Below are 22,301 nucleotides of genomic sequence, written 5' to 3' on the forward strand. Positions count from 1 at the left end.
AGTTTTTAAATGCCTTCCATTGCATATCCACCGTCAACCCTTTAAGAATAATTTGCCAGTCTATCTTGGCCAATTCACGTCTCATACCCTCAAAGTCACCTTTCTTTAAGTTCAGGACCCTTGTTTATGAATTAACAATGTCACTCTCCATCCTAATGAAGAACTCAACCATATTATGGTCATCCTTGCCCAAGGGGCCACGCACAACAAGACTGCTAACTAACCCTTCCTCATTACTCAATACCCAGTCTAGAATAGCCTGCTCTCTCGTTGGTTCTTCTACATGTTGGTTTAGAAACCTATCCCGCATACATTCCAAGAAATCCTCTTCCTCAGCACCCCTGCCAATTTGATTCAATCTATATGTAGATTGAAGTCACCCATTTTTACCTTTGTTGCACGCGTTTCTAATTTCCAGTTTGATGCCATCCCCAACTCCACTTCTACTGTTAGGTGGCCGGTACACCACTCCCACTAGCATTTTCTGCCTCTTAGTGTTTCGCAGCTCTACCCATATTGATTCCACATCCTCCAAGCTAATGTCCTTCCTTTCTATTGCGTTAATCTCCTCTCTAACCAGCAACGCTACCCCGCCTCCTTTTCCTTTCTGTCTATCCCTCCTGAATATTGAATATCCCTGGACGTTCAGCTCCCAGCCTTGGTCACCCTGGAGCCATGTCTCCGTGATCCCAACTATATCATATTCATTAATAACTATCTGCACATTCAACTCATCCACCTTATTACGAATGCTCCTTGCATTAAGATACAAAGCCTTCAGGCTTGTCTTTACAACACTCTTACCCCTTATACAATTATGTTGAAAAGTGGCCCTTTTTGATTTTTGCCCTGGATTTGTCTGCCTGCCACTTTTACTTTTCACCTTGCTACCTATTGTTTCTACCCTCATTTTACACCCTCTGCCTCTCTGCTCTTGCACCCACCCCCCTGCCACATTAGTTTAAATCCTCCCCGACTAGCAAACACTCCCCCAAGGACATTGGTTCCATTCCAGCCCAGGTGCAGACCGTCCTGTTTGTACTGGTCCCACCTCCCCCAGAACTGGTTCCAATGCCCTAAAAATTTGAATCCCTCCCCCTTGCGCCATTTTTCAAGCCACGTATTCATCTGCAATATCCTCCTATTTCTACTCTGACTAGCCCATGGCACTGGTAGTAATCCAGAGATTATTACCTTTGAGGTCCTACTTTTAAGTTTATCTCCTAGCTCCCTAAATTCACCTTGTAGGACCTCATCCCTTTTTTTACCTATATCGTTGGTGCCAATATGCACCACGACAACTGGCTGTTCACCCTCCCCCTCCAGAATGTTCTGCAGCCGTTCAGTGACATCCCTGACCCTTGCACCAGGGAGGCAACATACCATCCTGTAGTCTCTATTCCCCTTACAATTTATAACCATATAACCATATAACAATTACAGCACAGAAAACAGGCCATCTCGGCCCTTCAAGTCCGTGCCGAACACTTATTTTCCCCTAGTCCCATCTACCTGCACTCAGACCATAACCCTCCATTCCTTTCCCGTCCATATACCTATCCAATTTATTTGTTAAATGATAAAATCGACCCTGCCTCCACCACTTCCACTGGAAACTCATTCCACACAGCTACCACTCTCTAAGTAAAGAAGTTCCCCCTCATGTTACCCCTAAACTTCTGTCCCTTAATTCTCAAGTCATGTCCTCTTGTTTGAATCTTCCCTACTCTCAATGGGAAAAGCTTATCCACATCAACTCTGTCTATCCCTCTCATCATTTTAAAGATCTCTATCGTCCCCCCTTAACCTTCTGCGCTCCAAAGAATAAAGACCTAACTTGTTCAACCTTTCTCTGTAACTTGTGAAAATATGTTGTAAGCTTTCCGTCCCATTCAACATGATAATCTAAAATAAATAGTCTCTTAGCAAGATTCGATACATTCAAGAAGAGGATTTTTGCGATCTTGGCTGTGCTGGGTCCCAACCCGTCACTTAAATCAATGCACACTGGCCAGGTTTGTTTTATTGGAGTTTGACACTGCAGTCAATACAAATGGACCTATTACTAGAACAATTCACAACATAGTTAGGTAGACACAAAAAGCTGGAGTAACTCAGCGGGACAGGCAGCATCTCTGGAGACAAGGAATGGGTGACGTTTCAGGTCAAGACTGATCACAACATAGTTACAACATCACAACATATACATATACAATAATCACAACATAGTTAAGTGGCTTAGATGTAAGCTGCAGTCACAAAGCCTTTATTCAGCAGTTATTCCCTGTACATCATGAGTTTGAATCACCATGATAGACCTACTGTGGCCACTGGGCTTCAAGGGATATAGAGTCATAGAGCTATACAGCGTGGTAAAAGGCCTTTTAGCCCACCTTCTCCATGTTAACCAAGTTTGCATTCTGGACTAATCCCATTCGGCGCATGTGCTTCAAAACCCTTCCTTTTTCACACATCTGTCCAGATGATTTTGAAAGTTGTAATTGTATCCACTGCTATAGCTTTCCCTGGCAGCTCATTCCAGTTACAGACTATCCTTTGGGTGAAAATGTTGCCCCTGAGGTCTCTTAAATTTCTCCCCTCTCACCTTAATCATATGCGCTCTAGTTTTTGAATAATCCACCCTGGGAATAATACTGTTAGTGTTCAATGTATCCATGCTCCTCATGATCCAGTACATCTCTATAAAGTTTCCCCTCAGCCTCCTGTGTTTGAAAGAAAAAGAGCCAGCCTATCCAGCCTCTCCCTATAATACAAGCCCGTAGGTCCCGATAACATCCCGGTGAATCTTAATTGCATCCTCTCCTACAGCTGGGCGACCAGAACTGCACTCAATACTCCAAGTGTGGTCTCGCTAACGACTTGTACAGTTGCATCATGATGCCCCAACATTTTTACTCTATACCCTTCCCAACGAAGGCAAGCATGCCTTGCACCATCTTTAACATCCTGTCCGTCTGACTTGCCACATCAAGTGAGCCATCCATTTCTACTCCCTGATCTCTCTGTATTATAACACTCTACCATTTATAGTGTAAGCCCTGCCCCTGTTTGAAATACCCACATACAACATCTCACATTTGTCAGAGTTAAATTCTACTTGCTTTTCCTTTTTCCACTTTTCTAACAGATCTAGACTCTGCTGTAAACTCAAGGACATAAAGTTCTAGAGTAACTCAGCAGGTCAGGCAGCATCTCTGGAGAACATGGATAGGTGACGCTTGAGGTCGAGACCCTTCTTGTGTTGTAAACTTAATCACCCTTCCTCACTGTCCACTATGCCACCATCTACTAATTTACTAACAATATTAACTATATAGTCATCCAAATCATTAATGTAGATCTTGCATCGACCTCTGCGACACTCTATTGGTCACAGGCCTTGAATCAGAAAAAAACAACATTCCACGGCTACACTTCGACTTGTTTCACACAAGCCGATTTTGATTCTAGTTGGAAAGCTATCTTGTGCTCTTACCTTCCCAACAAGCCTTGTCAAAAGCTTTAATGTAGATAATGTCCACTCTCCTGCACTCACCAATCCTCTTGGTGACATCTTCAATATAAATTCTATCAGATTCGTGAGCTATGATTTCCCACACACAAAGCCATGCTGACTATCCCTAATCAGTTTGTGCTCAATTCAAATTGTGCCTACCAATCTCCTCCAAAAACATTCCCACCACTGACGATGGGCTCTCCGGCCTGTCGTTCCATGGCTTGTCTTTGTCAGCTTTCTGAAGTAGTAGTGCCATGCCAGCCACTCTCCAGCCTTCCAGAAATTCATCTATGGCTAAAGATGATGCAAATATCTCTGCAAGGATCTCTGCAATTTCTTCCCTAGCTTCCCACAAGTTCCGAAGGTGCACTTAATCATCCCCTGGAATATCACCACCTGCTCTTTAAAACTGCCAATATCGCTTTGGTAATTATTGATGGAAGACATCACAAACTCCGATGCCTCAATTCTTTCAACAGAAATTCTTTCATCAGAATCTGATTTGTGTCTCCTTTTTGCTCAACATTTCTCATCAATCGGGGTTCCCTAAACCAGCCAGCTTTCATCATAACAGGAACAGACTGCCCTTGTACTCCTGCGATCACATTTTTGAAAGCTCTTCACTTGCCAACTGTCCCCTTACCGGCTGCAAACAGCTCTCCCAATCAACCTCTGCAAATTCCCACCGAGTGCCTTCAAAATTAACCTTAACTTGTGGACCAATCCAATCCTTCTCCACAGCTACTATAAAGCAAGTAGAATTATGGTCACTGGTCCCAAAGTGCTCCCCCCCCCCCCCCCCCCCCACTGACACTTCAGTCACTTGACCCATCTCATAGCAATGTTACAAAATTTTGAGATTTTAAAAATCAAGTCTGCACTTTATCCCATCAGATAAAGCATAAAAAGGAGTTTAATTTGACACCTAATTCACTTTCATATCTTCAGTATTAAAACAGTTATGGCCATTTCCATACTCGGTAATTAGCATCTTGTTCCCTATTGATTTTCCATTGACTTAACACAAAAGCTGTGATCGAGGACAGTCTAAAGCCCATAACTTTATTAAAAATTAAGAGAACTGAAATAAATTTTCAGTTATTGTAGATTGAAGCATTCTGAAACAAATATTAAACAATCTTACTTGGATGACCTGAAATTAAAGCATATAATTAGTTAGTTACCCAATTGTAGCTAATTCCAAAATTCAATTACTAGATCTAAACATCTATCCATTTCTTAAGGAAAGATCAACATTTTTAAATAGCCTAAGTGTCCAAAGAACATTCACACAAGAATTCACAATAAAACATGATTTTTAAATCTCATTGACATTAATTTATAGGCCAAATGGAAGGGATTTGGTGTTCAATTGCTGTAAATTAATGGCCATTTAAATCAGCCATTAAATGGGATTCTGTGGAACGCGCTGGTTTAGAACGCTGCCATTGCGGTGAATTTGAACCCCATGTCGGCATGAAAGATACTGCCGGTTCAGATGGGCCCCCAAGTCAGCTACTCGCAACATAAAATTTTGTATAAAGGGATCTTAAGCAGCCCTTTTTAATGTAAAAATAAACAACCTACCTTGCCTTGTCCCCTACATGAGATCCGTCCCGTTGTCGGGGTTCGCGGCTTTAGAGGATGATTTTTAATCTACTATAACAATTAAATAACCCAATTTAGTTTAAAAATACCTGCAGCGAACGAATTTTGCAGCGATTTTTCGTCAGCAACTAAGTAGGCTGAACAACCTAGAGAAAATCGCGTTTTAAACCCGCCCCCCTCTCAAAGACGCCAAAGTCGCGCACACGGGCAGCGGCAGAACTGCAGAGCCGCTGAAGGTAAGTTTTGCAACATATATACATCTCATTTCCCTAAAGGAGATCCAGCATTGCACCCTCTATAAAGCCCTCTATAACGTGATTAAGGACACATTTATTAAATTCTACCCCGTCCATGCTCTTTATACAATGGGCGATACAATCAAAATTTCTCACTAAAAATACCCTATGTTTTTCCAACTATTTGTAATCTTTCTACACATTAACTCCTCTCAATTCCTGTTGACTATTGGCAGATCTATAATAGACTCATAATACTGATCAAGCCCTTACTGTTTCTAAGCCACAAATATTGCCTCACAGGGAGCATATATCACAGAAATATGCTCTCTAAGTATGGTGGATATGTTCTCCCTGTTCATAAAGTCAGACATCACCCCCTCTCTTCTCTTACCTGTATCTCTATCACACCTGTGACAGCTGGACCATGGAGCACTGAGCTGTAATCTATGCAAATGTGGACAACATGCACCCACTTTAAGGCATCCTGATACAAAAGTCAGATTTTACTTCGGAGTCACGTGAGTGACTACGTGAAGACCCCGTCCAGCACGCATGCGCGTCATATCGGCCTCGCATTGCGCAAACAACAGGCTGTTGAAGCTCTGCTTCCAACAGCTCGGACCTGAAGGTAAGTTTTTAACTTTTTCAGGTCTCTTTTTTACTGCAGGAAGCGTTCAGAGCTCCTGCTGATAGTCCGAGGTCGGAACCCCAGCGCCACCCGGCTCCCTTCTACAGGGACCGCCGAGGGGGGAGGGGGGAGGGAATCCCGGCTGCGAATCACGGGGATATCCGAAGCCGACCACAGAATTGCGGGGAAGCCCTTTATCAGGGACCGCGGGGATATCCGAAGCCGACAGAATGGCGGGGAAACCCCGTTTACTAAGCCACGCCGGCTCGGGGGAAGCCCTAAACTGAGGGAGCATTCAAAGGGGAAATCCCGGCTCCCGACACTGCAAGGATCCCTGCTACAAAGTTCCATAGATGCTGCTGCGCCCGCTGAGTTTCACAAGCATTTTAGGTCCCAACTACAAGGGCCATGGGGAATGCCGACCGCAGGAAGAAGCCTGGCTGCGGGGACCATGGAACCTCAGAAGCCTGCAGGTAACCTGCCTTCTGGGACCGGGGGAAGACCGAGGGTAACCCGGTCTCCGAAACTGCGGGGAAGACTGCGGGTACCCGACTTCAGAGACCGCGGGACAGCAGGAACCCGCAGGAACCCGACCCGACGTTGGAGACCACGGAAGAGAACCCGACGTTGGAACCCGACTTTGGAGGACCACGGGAAACCCCAGGACGTTGGAGAACCCGACGTTGAGACCACGGGAGACCACGGGAAAACCACCCCAGGAACCCGACTGAAGGGAAGACCACGGGAAGACCCCAGGAACCCGACGTTAGAGACCACGGGAAACCACGGATAATCCGACCAGAGACCATGGGAAAACCACGTGTAACCCAGCTTCAGGGACTGTGGGAAGTCCACAAATAGCCCAGCTTCAAGGACCGTGGGAAGACTGGGGATAACCCAGCCTCGTGGACCGTGGGAAAACCGTGGATAACCTAGTTCCACGGACCGTGGGAAGACTGCGGATAACCTAGTTTCCAGGGACCGTGGGAAGACTGCGGATAACCCAGCCTCAGGGGCCATGGGAAGACTACGGATAACCCAGTTTAAGGGACCGTGGGAAGACTGCGGATAACCAAGCTACAGGGACCTTGCGAAGAACACGGGTAGAACCGTGCTTGGGGGAAAACCTCAGCTACAGGGACCTTGCGAAGAACACGGGTAGATCCGTGCATGGGGGAAAAACCTCAGCTACGGGGACCGTGTGGAAGACGGCGGGTAGAACCGTGCTTGGGGGAAACCTCAGCTACGGGGACCGTGTGGAAGACGCGGGTAGATCCGTGCATGGGGGAAACCTCAGCTACGGGGACCGTGTGGAAGACACGGCTAGGACTGCAGAAGAGCGGGTAGCCGGCGGCGAATTCAGACTCCGGCTGCCCGAGGAGGGTAAGAGCAGGAGACTGAAAGGCCTAGACTGAAGTCAGGCCAGGAGGGCCCCTCCGATATGGGTTCGTCCTCGGACATTTTACCCATCCTATTGGCCAGGGAGGGCCATATCAGCGCAGGTCCCCTCGAGAGCCCGTGGCAGCACCTTTTTCAGGGCTGCCTACAAAACCCCCTTCTGCAAAGGTGAGTGCGAGGAGTCAGTTGGCAACTGACTCTGAAGTCGAAGCATGTCCGAGGAACAGGTGCTGGCTGGGAGTTACCATGCACCTGGAAATACATGGGTCCACATACACCAGCAGCCCTACGACCCAATCAAGGATGGAAATCGAACCCACATCGGGGGCCTTTTGGGCTTACCATAAAGCCACCGGTACCCATGACGGTAGGTGGGTCTGGTTCTTTCCGAAACGTGGGGTTGTGGACCATTTACAAGAAGGTTGGATGAGTTTAGTTTATACTGCACAGTACAAGCGAGACAGTCTAGGAATATGGCTGGAGTTGCCTCTTTAGGCAGATTTGCTATTATGACAAATGAGGCATGTTTATTATCAACAAGCCCAACTCGCATGTGCAGTATAGACATTGAAACTTTGTGACTATTAATTCCCATGGGGTCAGCTTCATTCACAGGGTGGAGATATCTGAAATTTAACTGGATGGGGCAATGATACAGTTAAAACATTGCAAAATAGGCTAACTTCAGTTCCCAGGTTATTTACAAAATGAGTGCTTCGGCTGCTCAGAGCTTTTAAAGATATTGTTAAGAACTATCTGGATGAGATTAAATTACATACTGATGCTATTGTTCAGGATGAGAATTTGCTCATGCCATCTAGTTACAGATGTGGATGGTAGAGTTTCCAATTCCTCAGTTACATGGTATCAACTACCTATAGACACTGGGTGCATTCTGTGGATTAAAGATTATGCGAATATGCCCATCTGCATGCTCTAGTCCAAGTTGATACACTTTGGTGGTGGCAAATGTCTGTTTACATGGGTGCAAACAAGTCAAAATATCCGGTGATAGTTTACCCAAACCTCATTACGGTACACAATATGGGTGTTGGATCACAAAGTATTAAAATACATTGTGAACATTAAAGACCAAGAAACTTGCATCCAGGCTCAATCACCAGTGGAAAATATGTGGCATATCGGTAGCGTTGGTTACATTCTAGCTACACTAAGGAGGAATGTTCTTTTATGTCTTCCTCCATTTCTGCCTCAACAGACGGGTTTGCAAAATTCAGCAAGTTCCCGCCTCAGGCATTTTTATAGTGCCTGCCGGGCTTAGCCAGCCATGGTTCCCACTGATGTGGGGAATGATAGAACCATATATGGTTATTCTAGACACAAGTATTGGTCTAGCCGTGATGCAGGAAACCATCCTCAGCATGATATAATCAATTCTTTGTATTACAGAGACTGAGAAGACAGTTCCTGCTATTAAACCAACCATGAACGTGCTTGCTGCAGATGCAGGTATAGCACCAAAAAATATGTATATTTCCTCATAAGGAGATGGGAGGTATTTGTTTATAATTATATTACATATTCGGCACGGATGACTGACGTCTTGTAGTTCAGACTCATATGAGGGCTTGGCAAATCATGATGTCTTAAGTGCCATCTACCATACCTAAGTGCTTCATCATACTGGCTGAAAGGAGTAGAATCCACTCTGGGGGGTCACCCTCTGAGCTCTAGATTATGAAGAAAATCTGCAACTAGAAAAACTCCCAGGCCTAGGGACGCAGAGATATGGGGTGTTAACGTTGTGCTACGTCGCTTCACTGAAGGGCTCCAGCTACATCCCTGTCCTTGGGCTAACTCACTTATAAGTGGTTACGCTCATAGCCCTGCATGTAGCACTACGGGTCCTGTCATTACATAAACGTTGACTGGATAGGATGATTATATCTGCAGGCTAAATAACACTTATGTTATGACTTAGTCAAGCAGTATAGACCAGGGGCACCAGATCTCAAACTAGATGTTCACATATCCCATGAACCTTCGATTGTGTATGGTCACACATCTACACCAGAATGTTAGATCACTAGAGCCTAGAGACTCTGAACTAGCAATATTGTTAGTTACATCTAGCGTCAAAAGAAGGTATCACTTCAGACCATCTTCAGGTGGTTATGGGTCTGGCTTATACAGGAGTAAATACTGACATTTCAAATCACTCCACCAAGGCTGTAACAACCTCAGCAGCAGGGTTATGGAAGTTAGCGGGACCAAATCCTAGCGGTTGCAGGATGGTCAATCTAGCAATTTTTCCACACATTTAGTACTAACCCGTTGCCAAATGCGGGGGGGGGGGGCTTTCCGGGGGGCACACTGTTCTATGTTAAGTTCTGTCGGGTAAGGGAGGTTACTTTTGTCATTATTCATGTCTGAATATGATAACATACTTCCTCCCCTGGTCAACTAAGGCAGTGAGTGAAGCATGGACTCGTTCCACGGCATGAAATCACAGATCTTTAAAATCTTCACGTAGTCACTCACGTGACTCCGAAGTAAAATAGTAAGATTAAACGAGAACTTACCAGTTTGAAGTTTGATCTTTATATTATGAGGAGTTACGACGAGGGATTACGTGCCCTCCGCTCTCGCCCTGTATCATAAAGGTCAACTGGTATCCCAGTTCTTCTTATCTTACTATGTTTATTTAATCTACTGTTGTCTGTGACTTCACACCGCTGCTTTGAAGAATGTCGCGCATGCGTGCTGGACGGGGTCTTCACGTAATCCCTCATCGTAACTCCTCATAAAATAAAGATCAAACTTCAAACTGGTAAGTTCTCGTTTAATCTTACTATTAAACCGTCAACTTGAGAGTTTAAAGTATTGCTTCTGCTGTTTGTAATAATCTGGATAGGGCCTGTAGTATTTTAATTTAAAGATACAGCGCGGAAACAGGCACTTTGGCCCACCAAGTCCGCACCTACCAGCGATCCCCGCACATTAACATTATCCTACACATACTAGGGACAATTAAAAAAATTTACCAAGCCAATTATTCTACAAATCTGTACATGTTTGGAGTGTGGGGCGAAACCGGGGGAAATCCCACACAGGTTACGGGGAGAAAGTGCAAACACCGTACAGACAGCAACTGTAGTCAGGATCGAACCCGTGTCTCTGGCGTTGTAAGACAGCAACTCTACTACTGTGCCACCGTGCCGTACTTGGCAAAACCGATATCAAAACATGTGGTTTTCCCCTGTTACGCAACATCTCCATCATGAGAGCACAGCCCTTTTGATATTTACAGATGAGGAAGAGCTGGGAAGCAGGCGATGGATGAATAGCAGCAGGAAGCAAAGGAGGAGGAACCTAAAGATGTGTTGCTTGCATGGGAACAACTTGTGCACTGCAATCCATTTCTCACGGCTCCAATTTAGCTTCCAGGTTTCCAACATCTGTTGTGATGGAAGAAGTCCAATTCCCATCACAATTATAAGTGTAAATATTTGCATAATAAAACAAATTTGATAAAAAATCAACCCTTTGGGTCCACCACTAACCGTTGCAGATTTAAGTATATCACTACATTATGTTAATTCATTTGGTTCATGTTTTTTAAATTTGGATTTTGTGGATAAAACAAGCATTTATGTAAGTCAAGTCTGCTCACTAATGCTCCCAGAATGTATAATGTGCCTCTCTTTAATTACCAGCATATAGACCAAATAATGAACACTCACGGAAAACAGATCATGCAAGCAGTGACTCTCATCCTCGAAGGGGAACATAATATTGAAGTTAAAGAACAGGTACGTTTTTTAGATATCGTTGAAGCATTCGTCATACTTAATATATATTATTTGGTGATTTACGTGAGCAAAGTTGACTATCCTCGCCCGTTTGGGGTGTTTTACTATCCTGATGCCCATTTGCCATCAATGGGGTGTTTTATTTACCACTGTATGTTCTTGATTTGTTTCATTAACGGTAAAAAAAAACATAACTTGTTCCCTTGGGATGGTCCAGTGGCCCAATCGGGAATGGACTGGAGATTCTGTGTCTCCAGGGTTGGATCCAGGTAACAGGGCATGTCTCGGAGTGGCTGCAGATCATTCTCTAGGGGGTATGTAAGCAGCCAGAAGTCGTTTTGTACATTGGTACCGATGACATAAGCACACCTGCGGCCAATCAGACGATGTCCCCCCCCCCCCCCCCCCCCCCCCCCCCCCCCCCCCCAAACCCCCCCCCCCCCCCCCCCCCCCCCCCCCCCCCCCCCCCCCCCCCCCCCCCCCCCCCCCCCCCCAAATGGAATTTATTTGTACGAAGTTAAAAAAGTGTGTGAAAAATCGGAACAGTACGATTTTGAAAAAAGGGGAAAAAACGGCCAATCAACGCTGTCTCTAGGGGGTTGTGTCCAATCACCGCCAGGCCCAATCAGCACTGTCTCCAGCTTCCCTAATGCGCTGAAGCGGCATCAACGATGGCTGCGGCCAGCAAAATCAGAAGATGGCTGCAGCCAAAATCACTTTTTCTCTGCTGTTTGTACAATGTACTGGGCAAAGAAACATTTCAGGCAACATTTTTTGTAAAGATTTTTTTAGCTGTATGAAGTCATTTATTTCATGAAATATGTATCTTTTGGCAATTATTTTACTGGTTGACTGTTAGAAAAATTCTAAGCTTCTGTTATGTAAACTACCAGCAGAAAGCGTGGGGATCACTTTCAATTTATTGAAAATGCAGGCAAACTATCGTCAAACTTCTAAAAAAAACCCCTTAAAATCCAGGAGCTAAGGCGGGCCCCTGGACCCCACCCGTAATGGGCTTCGGCGCTCCCACTCCGTCAACCCACGCACTCATAGTAAGATTTTTCATTTTCAAATGTTGGCAGGAATGCATAAGTAGGAAAAGAGATGGGATCCTGTGGAAGGAATGTTGCGAGTTAGGAAAGAGGTTAAAAAGCAGGACCTCAAGGGTTGTAATCTCTGGATAGCTCTTAATGCCACTTGTTGGTACAGGCAGGTATACAAGGCCAGATGATTGTGTGGCTGAGGAGCGGGTGTAACGCACAGGAATATTCCGGATTTTGCATCATTGGGTTAACCTCTGGGGCAGGACAAGAGCAGGAAGTACTAATTTCATCTCTGCAATTGTATTTTCTGGTTGTGTTCAGCTTTCCAATGGACATTTTGCTTGTTTAAGAAGGAACTGCAGATGCTGGAAAATCGAAGGTAGACAAAAATGCTGGAGAAACTCAGCGGGTGAGGCAGCATCTCTGGAGCGAAGGAAATAGGCAACGTTTCGGGTCAAAACCCTTCTTCAGATTGATGTGACAGTGGGGGGAGCGGGAGGATGAAAGGAAGAGGTGGAGCCAGAGGGCTGAGGTAGAGCTGAGAAGGAGAGGACTACCGGAAATTAGAGAAGTCAATGTTCATACCGCTGGGGTGCAAACTGCCCAAGGTGCATATGAGGTGCTGCTCCTCCAATTTCCCGTGGTCCTCACTCTGGCCGTGGAGGAGGCCCAGGACAGAAAGGTCGGATTCGGAATGGGAGGGGGAGTGGAAGTGCTGAGCCACCGGGAGATCAGGTTGGTTATTGCGAACCGAGCGGAGGTGTTCGGCAAAGCGATCGCCAAGCCTACGCTTGGTCTCACCAATGTAGAGCAACTGACATCTAGAGCAGCGAACATTTCCAACTGACATAGGTCAGTTACACCCAAGTTCAAGTTCGAGTTCACATTTATTGCCACATGCACCAATTAAAGTGCAGTGGAATTTGATTTACCATGCAGCCACAAAAAGAGCACGATACACAATAGAATATAACATGAACATCCACCACAGTGGAATCAACATTCTTCACTGTAGTGGAAGGCAATAACGTTCAGTCAGTCCTCCTTCTTTGTTCATCCGTGGTCGGGGCCATGTCGCTGCCGCTACGGACGGCCCGATGTGCAGGCCCTCTCGTCACGATGCTCGAAACTCCGACGTCAGGAAGGACGGACACTCCGCGGCTTGGAGGTCCCGAATCGGCCGCTTCCTACCGGAGACCGCGACGTCACGATGTTATAGGCCGCAGGCCAGCGGTCGGAGCTCTTCTCTGGCGATCCCCGGCAAGGGCTCGCCCGACTCCGCGATGGAAAGTCCATGCCTCGCCCGCGGCTAAAAGCTCCACAGACCGCGGCTTCAGGATGTTATAGTCTGCGTGCCAGCGATCGGAGCACTTCTTCTGGCGACCCCTGACATGGGATCGCCCGGCTCCGCCATGGAAAGTCCGCGCTGAAGCTCTGGGCCCGACTCCGGGAGAGGCCGCACCAATCCAAGCTGTTAGGCCGCGAGGGAGGGCGAAAATGTGACTATGAGAAAAGTCGCGTTCCACCGCGGTAAATGACTAAAAAACAGTTTCCCCCCTATTCCCCACTCCCACCCCCACACTAAAACACACTTTTAGACATACTAAAAACAAAAAAAGTCAAAAGGACGAACAGCTGCTGGCGAGGCTGCCGGCTCTCGGTGCCACCCGATGGTGCCACTGTAAACCCCACATGTTAATTCATCCTCTGCTACCTTGACATTGGTCTGGGAGGGTATGTAGACAGATGCAACTTTATGATTGATGTTGTCATCTTGAGGCAGCACCTCATGTGGATGCTATCAATGAAGGGGAGGGCTGTGCCCGGATAGCGCGCGTGCTCTCTCTCTCTCGTTTTTACAAATTGTGGAGTGCAGAAGCGAACGAATAAATGATGGAGGGCACTGTAGAAGGGTCAATTACAAGGACTGTGGAGGATGTCCTTGTTAGTTGATGGTCGATGGCCTGTCTGATAAGGCCAAAATAACCCGTGTACCAAACTGCTGCAGTTTGTGTCAAAGGTCAACAATAGTGTTTTTTGGTTTGGAGTTCCTGGATATTTCAGTTCCGTTCAGCTTAGTTTGTCGTCACGTGTACCAAGGTACAGTGCTAACCAGTCAGCAGAAAGACAATACATGATTACAATCAAGCCATTTACAGTGCAGAGATGCATAAGGGAATAACGTTTAATGCAAGGTAAAGCCAGCAAAGTCCGGTCAAGGATAGTCCGAAGGATATCAAAGAGGTAGATAGTAGTTCAGCACTGCTCTCTGGTTGTGGTAGGATGATTCAGTTGCCTGATTTATCCAGAAACACCAAAGAAAAGACTGTATTTGCATAAAAATCTGGTGTATTTGATGGTGGTGAAGGTGGTGCCTGCTTGCTGTTCTTGTCAAACCTACCAGAGGCTGACATTTTGGAATGTGCTGTTTAAGAATCTTTGAGCAACTTATAGCATGCAACTTGCAGGTGGCACTGTGGACACATTGCAGCAATGGGGAAGGGAATGATTATATAAGGTGATGGATGAGGTGCCAAACAAGTGGGCTGCATTGTCGCAGATGGTATCGACCTTTAGAGTGTTCTTAAGAGATGCATTCATCTAAACAAATGAAGAACATTCCATCATACCTCGAGCATGGCTCCTGAGATGGTGGAATGTCTTTATGGAATCAGGTTGCTGTAGGATATTGTGTTTCCGATGTGCTGATGGGGGAAATTGATAAGCATATGATAAATGAAAACTATTTTTAGGTGAGTATAAAAACTATTAAATAGCAGACCGTCTACTCAAAAAAAGATGTATAAAATGTTGAGGAGGAAACCTGTTGTGCAAAATTAATTTACTTCATTCATCATGAGGAACAAGTTCATAGCTGTTAACTTTAATGCAGAAGTCTATAAATACTGAAGTGGAAATCATGTTATGATTTAAAATCATTTTATAGAGTACTGTGAAGAAGTTAGAAATTACAGCATTATTAAGAGGAAATAGCTCCAGTTTTCGGGATTACAGTGCTGTTTCTATCTATCATGCTGACTTCTGTTATCCCAATATTCAAAGAGAAAGTAATGAACCAAGGAGTGATGGATACTAATGCTAGATAAGAATGCTATCATTCTTTGCATGAGGATTATAGGCAAACGCTCAAAGACAATGATAATAGGTATTAATGTTTTTTAAAGCGCAGATTATATCTTTCAATCTACTACATTTCCTTGGCTAATCTATTTGCTGTTCCACCCTGTGACTGGTACATATACAGGATGGAGGTGAGGACATATGATTGGAATTATACTGTAGTCTGCATCCTTTCATTGCGAAAGAGTGGTCCATTCACATTTATCCAACTACAGCTGTGAACACTAGCTATTTTATTCAAACAGTTTGTGTGTTCACGTATCAATGTTTAATGTCTTGTAACATTAAAGGAAATCGAGACAATTATTTAAAGTGCCAAGTTGATCTTTAAGAAGTGAAACAACTCCTTGAAGAGCAATTAGATGTATAATTTGGAGTGTTTTTAATTTCTTTAAAGTTCCAGGATTGATAGTTAATTTAGTGAAAGCATATTTCCAAGATGTGGTATAGTGTTATGGTCAGTTAGTCAGCGGATAGTGTATTTTATAGAACTGACGGTGCCTTGGGAAGGACTTAGTGGATGAGGTTGATGAAAGGAAAAGGCTGAGATATGTAGAGTTGGCAGCAGAGGTTGAGCAGTGAGGATGGAGAGCAAGAGTACGCCGGGTAGAGGTGGGTTGTAGACGTTTCATAGCGAGATCAACCACCTCACTATTTGGAGAGCTCGGAGTTCATGGACAGAGTTTGCGTCAGGCCGTGAAACAGATGTCAGAAGCAGCAGAGCAAGGCAGTTGGTGGGTTTGGTGGAGAAGAAATAGTGTCAGTTGGGGACAGAAAGCAAACGTATGACATGCAGTGTGTGTGTTTATTTGTAATTATAGTCTGTGCAAGTATATCCCAGTCTTATGCACGGTTGATATTTGTGGTGTTACGAGTTTAATGGTGGGTTAGGTTAAGTGCTGCTGGCTATCAGTAAGCAGACCTTAGAACACAAGCAGCTCGGGAGGTACTTAGTGGAAGCATAGGATGCAGGTGTGTATCATTTGTTAGTGTGAGCTAATATTCTGTAGCTCCCTTTATTTAAGTAGATACTGGTAGCAGGGAGGTGGTGAGAGGAGGTAGAGGGGGGTTGTTCTGGGACGTCAGAATCAACTGTTGACTTGTCGTGGGGAGTAACTCAACAAAACACCGTGAAGGGAGATGCCCATATTGATAGTGCAGAGCCAATGAGATACTTGCATCTACATGACAGGTTAAAAAGTTTGAGCTTGTTAACATGTGGGAGGCTGTTGTTTGGAACATGCTGGAGCTAGTTTTTGGAGGAAACCTTGTTCTGCAGGAAATTCATTACTACTACTTGCGGCGTGGTATAGTGTTATGGTCAGTTAGTCAGTGGATAGTGTATTTTATAGAACTGACGGTGCCTTGGGAAGGACTTATTGGATGAGGTTGATGAAAGGAAAAGGCTGAGATATGTAGAGTTGGCAGCAGAGGTTGAGCAGTGAGGATGGAGAGTAAGAGTACGCCGGGTAGAGGTGGGTTGTAGAGGTTTCATAGCGAGATCAACCACCTCGCTATTTGGAGAGCTCGGAGTTCATGGACAGAGTTTGCGTCAGGCCGTGAAACAGATGTCAGAGGCAGCAGAGCAAGGCAGTTGATGGGTTTGGTGGAGAAGAAATAGTGTCAGTTGGGGACAGAAAGCAAACGTATGACATGCAGTATGTGTGTTTATTTGTAATTATAGTCTGTGCAAGTATATCCCAGTCTTATGCAAGGTTGATATTTGTGGTGTTACGAGTTTAATGGTGGGTTAGGATTAGTGGAAGATAGGATGCAGGTGTTTATCATTTGTTAGTGTGAGCTAATCGTCTGTAGCTCCCTTTATTTAGTAGATACTGGTAGCACAGGTGGTGAGAGCTGGTATTGAGGGGGGTTGTTCTGGGACGTCAGAATCAACTGTTGACTTGTCGTGGGGAGTAACTCAACAAAACACCAGTGAAGGGAGATGCCCACTTGATAACCCCAATGATATACTTGCATCTACATGATCAGTTTAAAAATGAAATGAGCTTGTTAACATGTGGGTAGCTGTTGTTTGCATATGGAGCTAGTTATTGTTCTTAGCATAAGTTGGTATATTCAGTTACATAGTGCTTTGGGCTTGGTTTTCCATGTTGAGAGCTTATCCTGGTGTTACAGCACACGTACCTTGTGTTTTAATTGTGCTTTAAAATGTTGCCAATCCAATGCTACATCTGTAAAAGTTGGAAACACGGTGATTCAAGGAGAAAGGAGATGTATGTAGGCACAGGAGACTGAAGAAGGGTCTCGACCTAAAACATAATCTATTCCTTTTCACCAGAGATGCTGCCTGACCTCCTGAGTTACTCCAGCTTTTTGTCTATCACGGGAGACTATAGATGCTGCAATTTTGTGCGAAAAACAAAATGCTGGATGAATTCAGTGGGTCGGGTAGCATCTATGGAGGGAAATGAACAGACAGTGTTTTGGGTCGGGGACCTTCAGACTGCTCGCCAGATGACCTTTATGTTCTGAAGATGAATCTGGACCCAAGACGTCCCCGACTCACTGAATTTGTTTCTTTACACCTGGAGACCAATGTTTCAGGCACAGCCCGGTGTTGTTTTGATAGATTGTGTTAATGTTAATAATTTGTGATTCTTATATAATCACATTACATTTTCAGTGCAATAATTTTGATTTTAGTTTTAAATCTTCCTGATATCTAAATAGCAATCCTGCATCAACCAGCATTTATTATTTAGGTTGTCATGTACAGTGAAAAGCTTTCTTTTGCATGCAAGCCAATCAGATCTGATAACATCATGCATAAATACAATCAAGCCAATCTCAAGTGCAATAGGTAGAGCAAAGGGGAAGACACAGAGTGCAGAATATTGTTCTCAGCATTGTAGCGCACCGGTTCCAAGTCCACAGCAGGGTTGGGATGAATCAGACAGTACCCTAGCTCATGGAAGGACCATTCAGAAGCCTGATAACAGATAGTTTGGTGCATGCTTTCAAGCCTCTATAACTTATGCCTGATGGGAACAGGGAGAAGAAGGAATGACCAGGGTGGGACAAGACTTTGTTTATGTTGGTCGCTTTTTCTGAGGCAGTGTAAAGTGTAGATGCTGTCAGTGGTGGAAAGTGGGAAGTCTGGTCTGTGTGATGGACTGAGCTAATCTACAACTCTCTGCAATTTCTTAAGGGCCTGTCCCACTTACGCGATTCTTTGGGCGACTTGTCGGCACCCGTCATAGTCGCAGCAGGTCGCCGAAAATTTACTCCAGCATTTTGTGTCTATTTCCAATTTCTGTATCAGAACAGATATTAAATCCTAATCAGATGGATATTTTGGTAACATAAACCTGGAGATCCTCAATTAATAGTAGATGAGGATTGTGTATTTATTTCAATTCTCAGCACCTATTTTGGGGAAACCTGCATCAAATTAGATTTGTTTGAAAAATGTAGTTTTAAAAAAAAGTTTGATCAATTCAGAACAGTTTGGTAATGTTTTTGAATGTCGACACATACTGGGAGGGTTCTTAATCTATCAAAAATGTTGTGAGCTGGCTAAGCTGGAGTATGACTTCAGAGGTTGCCATCTATTTAAAGCATTTTCTGAGCTACCTATGTGGTGGAATGTATGTGCACAGCGAGACCTCGTTGTTGAAGTTGGAGCACTTTTAACAAGTTAGCCATGTGTGGACCACACAAGGAAAGTGTTGTCACTTACTCAAGGGGCCGTGACTTGATTGTGTGTGAATGTATGTAAAAATATCACATTGATAACTTGTGAATTTGAGAGGAGCCTTCTGGTGGAGGTATTCCCATAATCCTGTAGCCCTTAAAAGACACAAAATGCTGGAGTAATTCAGTGGGTCAGACAGCATCTTTGGAGAACATGGATAGGTGATGTTTCGGATAAGGATCCTTGTTCAAACTTAATTGTCTAAAAGATGTCTGAAGAAGGGTCCCAACCTGATAGGTCACCTATCCATGATTTCCAGAGATACTGCCTGACCTGCTGACTTACTCCAAGATATTGTGTATGTCTTTGGTAAATCAGCATCTGCAGTTCCTTGTTATTACCCTGTTGTCCTTGTTTTTCTTGTTGTTCGGGATTGTGGTGTTGTAAATATATTTTCACCGACGTTTTAATCATTCCACATAAATTCTTCCGTTATACTAGAATTGTTTTCTGCGATAAATGTGCTTTTCAAATGCCGACTAAATGGTGCAGGAATTTAACTTGGCTCCGGACATGGGAGAATGTTTACAGAAAATTGCTTTGTTTCAAAATTATTAGTAAATATCCATTTTCACATTTTGCTGTTAATTAGATAGAATAAAAACAAGCCTGACATTGTGGTGAGTCTGTCTCAAATAAGATTGTTCCAACATCAAAAGTATATTTTGTAGCTTTTATAAAAAATGGCTAGTTTAATTGAGGTTATTACTAATAAAAAAATATTTCCAAAGGTTTGAATTAATTGGTGGTTCTGTGATCTCCCACACTCTATTCTGAACTTGTGATATACTGAGAAATACTATGTTTTTTAATATCCTTTAGACATTATGTATACTTGCTAATATAGCAGATGGAACAACTGCAAAGGATCTCATCATGACAAATGATGACATTTTACAAAAAATTAAATACTACATGGTAAGTAATTTATTTTTCTTAAATTTCAGGAGAAGTACATATTATTTATTTTGGTATTGATTTTCATTTTGGAGAGTATTTCAATGTTTGACTATAGTGGACGAATTCTATCACTTTCATTGTTGCAATCAAGTTACAGGTGCTGTGCTGTTATGCTGCAGGAGCCGCTATTTAAGGGAAATGTTGTGCTTTGCACACTAGCAAATCTATATTTTTGTTATTGGATATGTGGGCTTTAATGTTATAGGCGTTTAAATTTATCTACGACAATTTATTTTGACACACATGAAACTAACCATGCATATTGTTTTTTTTAAATCGAGCACTTTCTCAATCATACTTGACATTGATGTATCTTGTAGGTATTTTATTGTGAATTTATTATTCCTGTATGAGTAGGTATGTTACAAAACCTACCTGAATCGTGGCTGAGCATCTGCCCCACCCCTTGTGTGTGATTTTGGCGCTGTTTAGAGGGGGCGGGTTTAAAACGCGATTTTTACTAGGCTGTTGCAATCGAAAATGTTCAGCCTAGTAAATCATTAACGGAAAATCGCTGAAAGACCCCGTCGCAAAAGGTATTATTAGTTTTTATGGCCTTGTAAAATAGTTAGAGTAATTTAAAAATCACTCTCTAAACTCGCAACCTCTCGCAGCCCCAGGGTTTTATAAAGCAAACAATTAAAGGTATGTACCTTATTTTTACATTAAATGGGGCATGTATATAACCCTGTTATTAAAGTTTTCTATAGCGAGTAGCTCATTTTGGGCTCTTTATATCCCGCAGTATTTTTCTGGGCATTTGAGGGCATAAATCTAGCGCAATGTGAACGTTCTAAACCAGCGCGTTCCACATGAACCCACTAGAAAGCCGATTTAAATTGACTTTAATTTACAGCAATTGAACACTAAATTCCTTCCATTTGGCCTATAAATTGATGTAAATGAGATTTAAAAATCCTGTTTTATTGTGAATTATTTGTGAATATTATTTGGACACTTGGGCTATTTAAAAATGTTAATCATTTATTAAGAAATGGATAGATGTTTAGATCTAGTAAATTGAAGTTTTAAATTAGCTACAATTGGGTAACTAACTAATTATATGCTTTAATTTCAGGTCATCCAAGTAAGATTATTTTATATTTGTTTCAGAATGGTTCAATCTATGATAACTGAAAATTTCATTCAGTTCTCTTAATTTTTAAGAAGGTTATGTGCTTTTGACTGTCCACGATCACAGCTTTTTTGTTATGTCCATAGAAAATCAATAGGGAACAAGATGCTAATTTCCGAGTATGAAAATGGCCATAACCTTTTTATTACTTGAGATATGAAAGTGAATTAGGTGTCAAATTAAACTTATTGTTATGCTTTATCTGATGGGATAAATTGCAGACTTGATTTTTTAAATCTCAAAATTTTGTAACATTGCTAGTATGAGTTGATTTCTGAGAACTGATTTAGTTTAGAGATACAGCGTGACAATAGGCCCTTCGGCCCACCGAGTCCACGACGACCAGTGATCACACTAATTCTATCCTACAAACTCTGAGCAATTTACGGAAGCCAATTAACCTACAAACTTGCATGTCTTTGTAATGTGGGAAGAAACCGGAGCACCCGGAGAAAACCCGTTCTGTTGAAGGCTAGCATGCCAAAAGAAGCCTTCACCAGCCTGTCCACCTGTGACACCACTTTCAGAGGACCTTCTGTGCTACAGGACTCCCGGGGGTCATAGAAACATTGAAAATAGGTGCAGGAGTAGTCCATTCGGCCCTTTGAGCCTGCACTGCCATTCAATATGATCATGGCTGATCATCCAACTCAGTATCCTGTACCTGCCTTCTCTCCATACCCCTGATCCATATAGCCACAAGGGCCACATCTAACTACCTCTTAAATGTAGCCAATGAACTGGCCTCAACTACATTCCGTGGCAGAGAATTCCAGAGATTCACCACTCTCTGTGTGAAAAATGTTTTTCTCATTTCAGTCCTAAAAGATTTCCCCTTTATCCTTAAACTGTGACCCCTTGTTCTGGACTTCCCCAACATCGGGAACAATCTTCCTGTATCTAGCCTGTCCAACCCCTTAAGAATTTTGTAAGTTTCTATAAGATCCCCCCTCAATCTTCTAAATTCTAGCGAGTACAAGCCAAGTCTATCCAGTCTTTCTTCATATGAAAGTCCTGACTTCCCAGGAATCAGTCTGGTGAACCTTCTATGTACTCCCTCTATGGCAAGAATGTCCTTTCTCAGATTAGGAGACCAAAACTGTACGCAATACTCCAGGTGTGGTCTCACCAAGACCCTGTA

General features: G+C 43.6%; 1 protein-coding gene across 3 annotated transcripts in view; it reads left to right on the top strand.

The window, feature by feature from the left end:
- The window catches only part of armc8 (armadillo repeat containing 8), a 129,325-nt gene that overhangs the window by 97,679 nt on the left and 9,345 nt on the right, over window positions 1-22,301 (top strand). For all 3 annotated transcript variants that reach the window (XM_055637646.1, XM_055637647.1, XM_055637648.1), the window contains 2 exons: window positions 11,068-11,163; window positions 19,888-19,983. In XM_055637646.1, the coding sequence (XP_055493621.1) occupies window positions 11,068-11,163; window positions 19,888-19,983 (192 nt within the window). The remainder of the gene's footprint in view (window positions 1-11,067; window positions 11,164-19,887; window positions 19,984-22,301) is intronic.

The sequence above is a fragment of the Leucoraja erinacea genome, chromosome 7 (assembly GCF_028641065.1).
Source record: "Leucoraja erinacea ecotype New England chromosome 7, Leri_hhj_1, whole genome shotgun sequence".
Lineage (NCBI taxonomy): Eukaryota > Metazoa > Chordata > Chondrichthyes > Rajiformes > Rajidae > Leucoraja > Leucoraja erinaceus.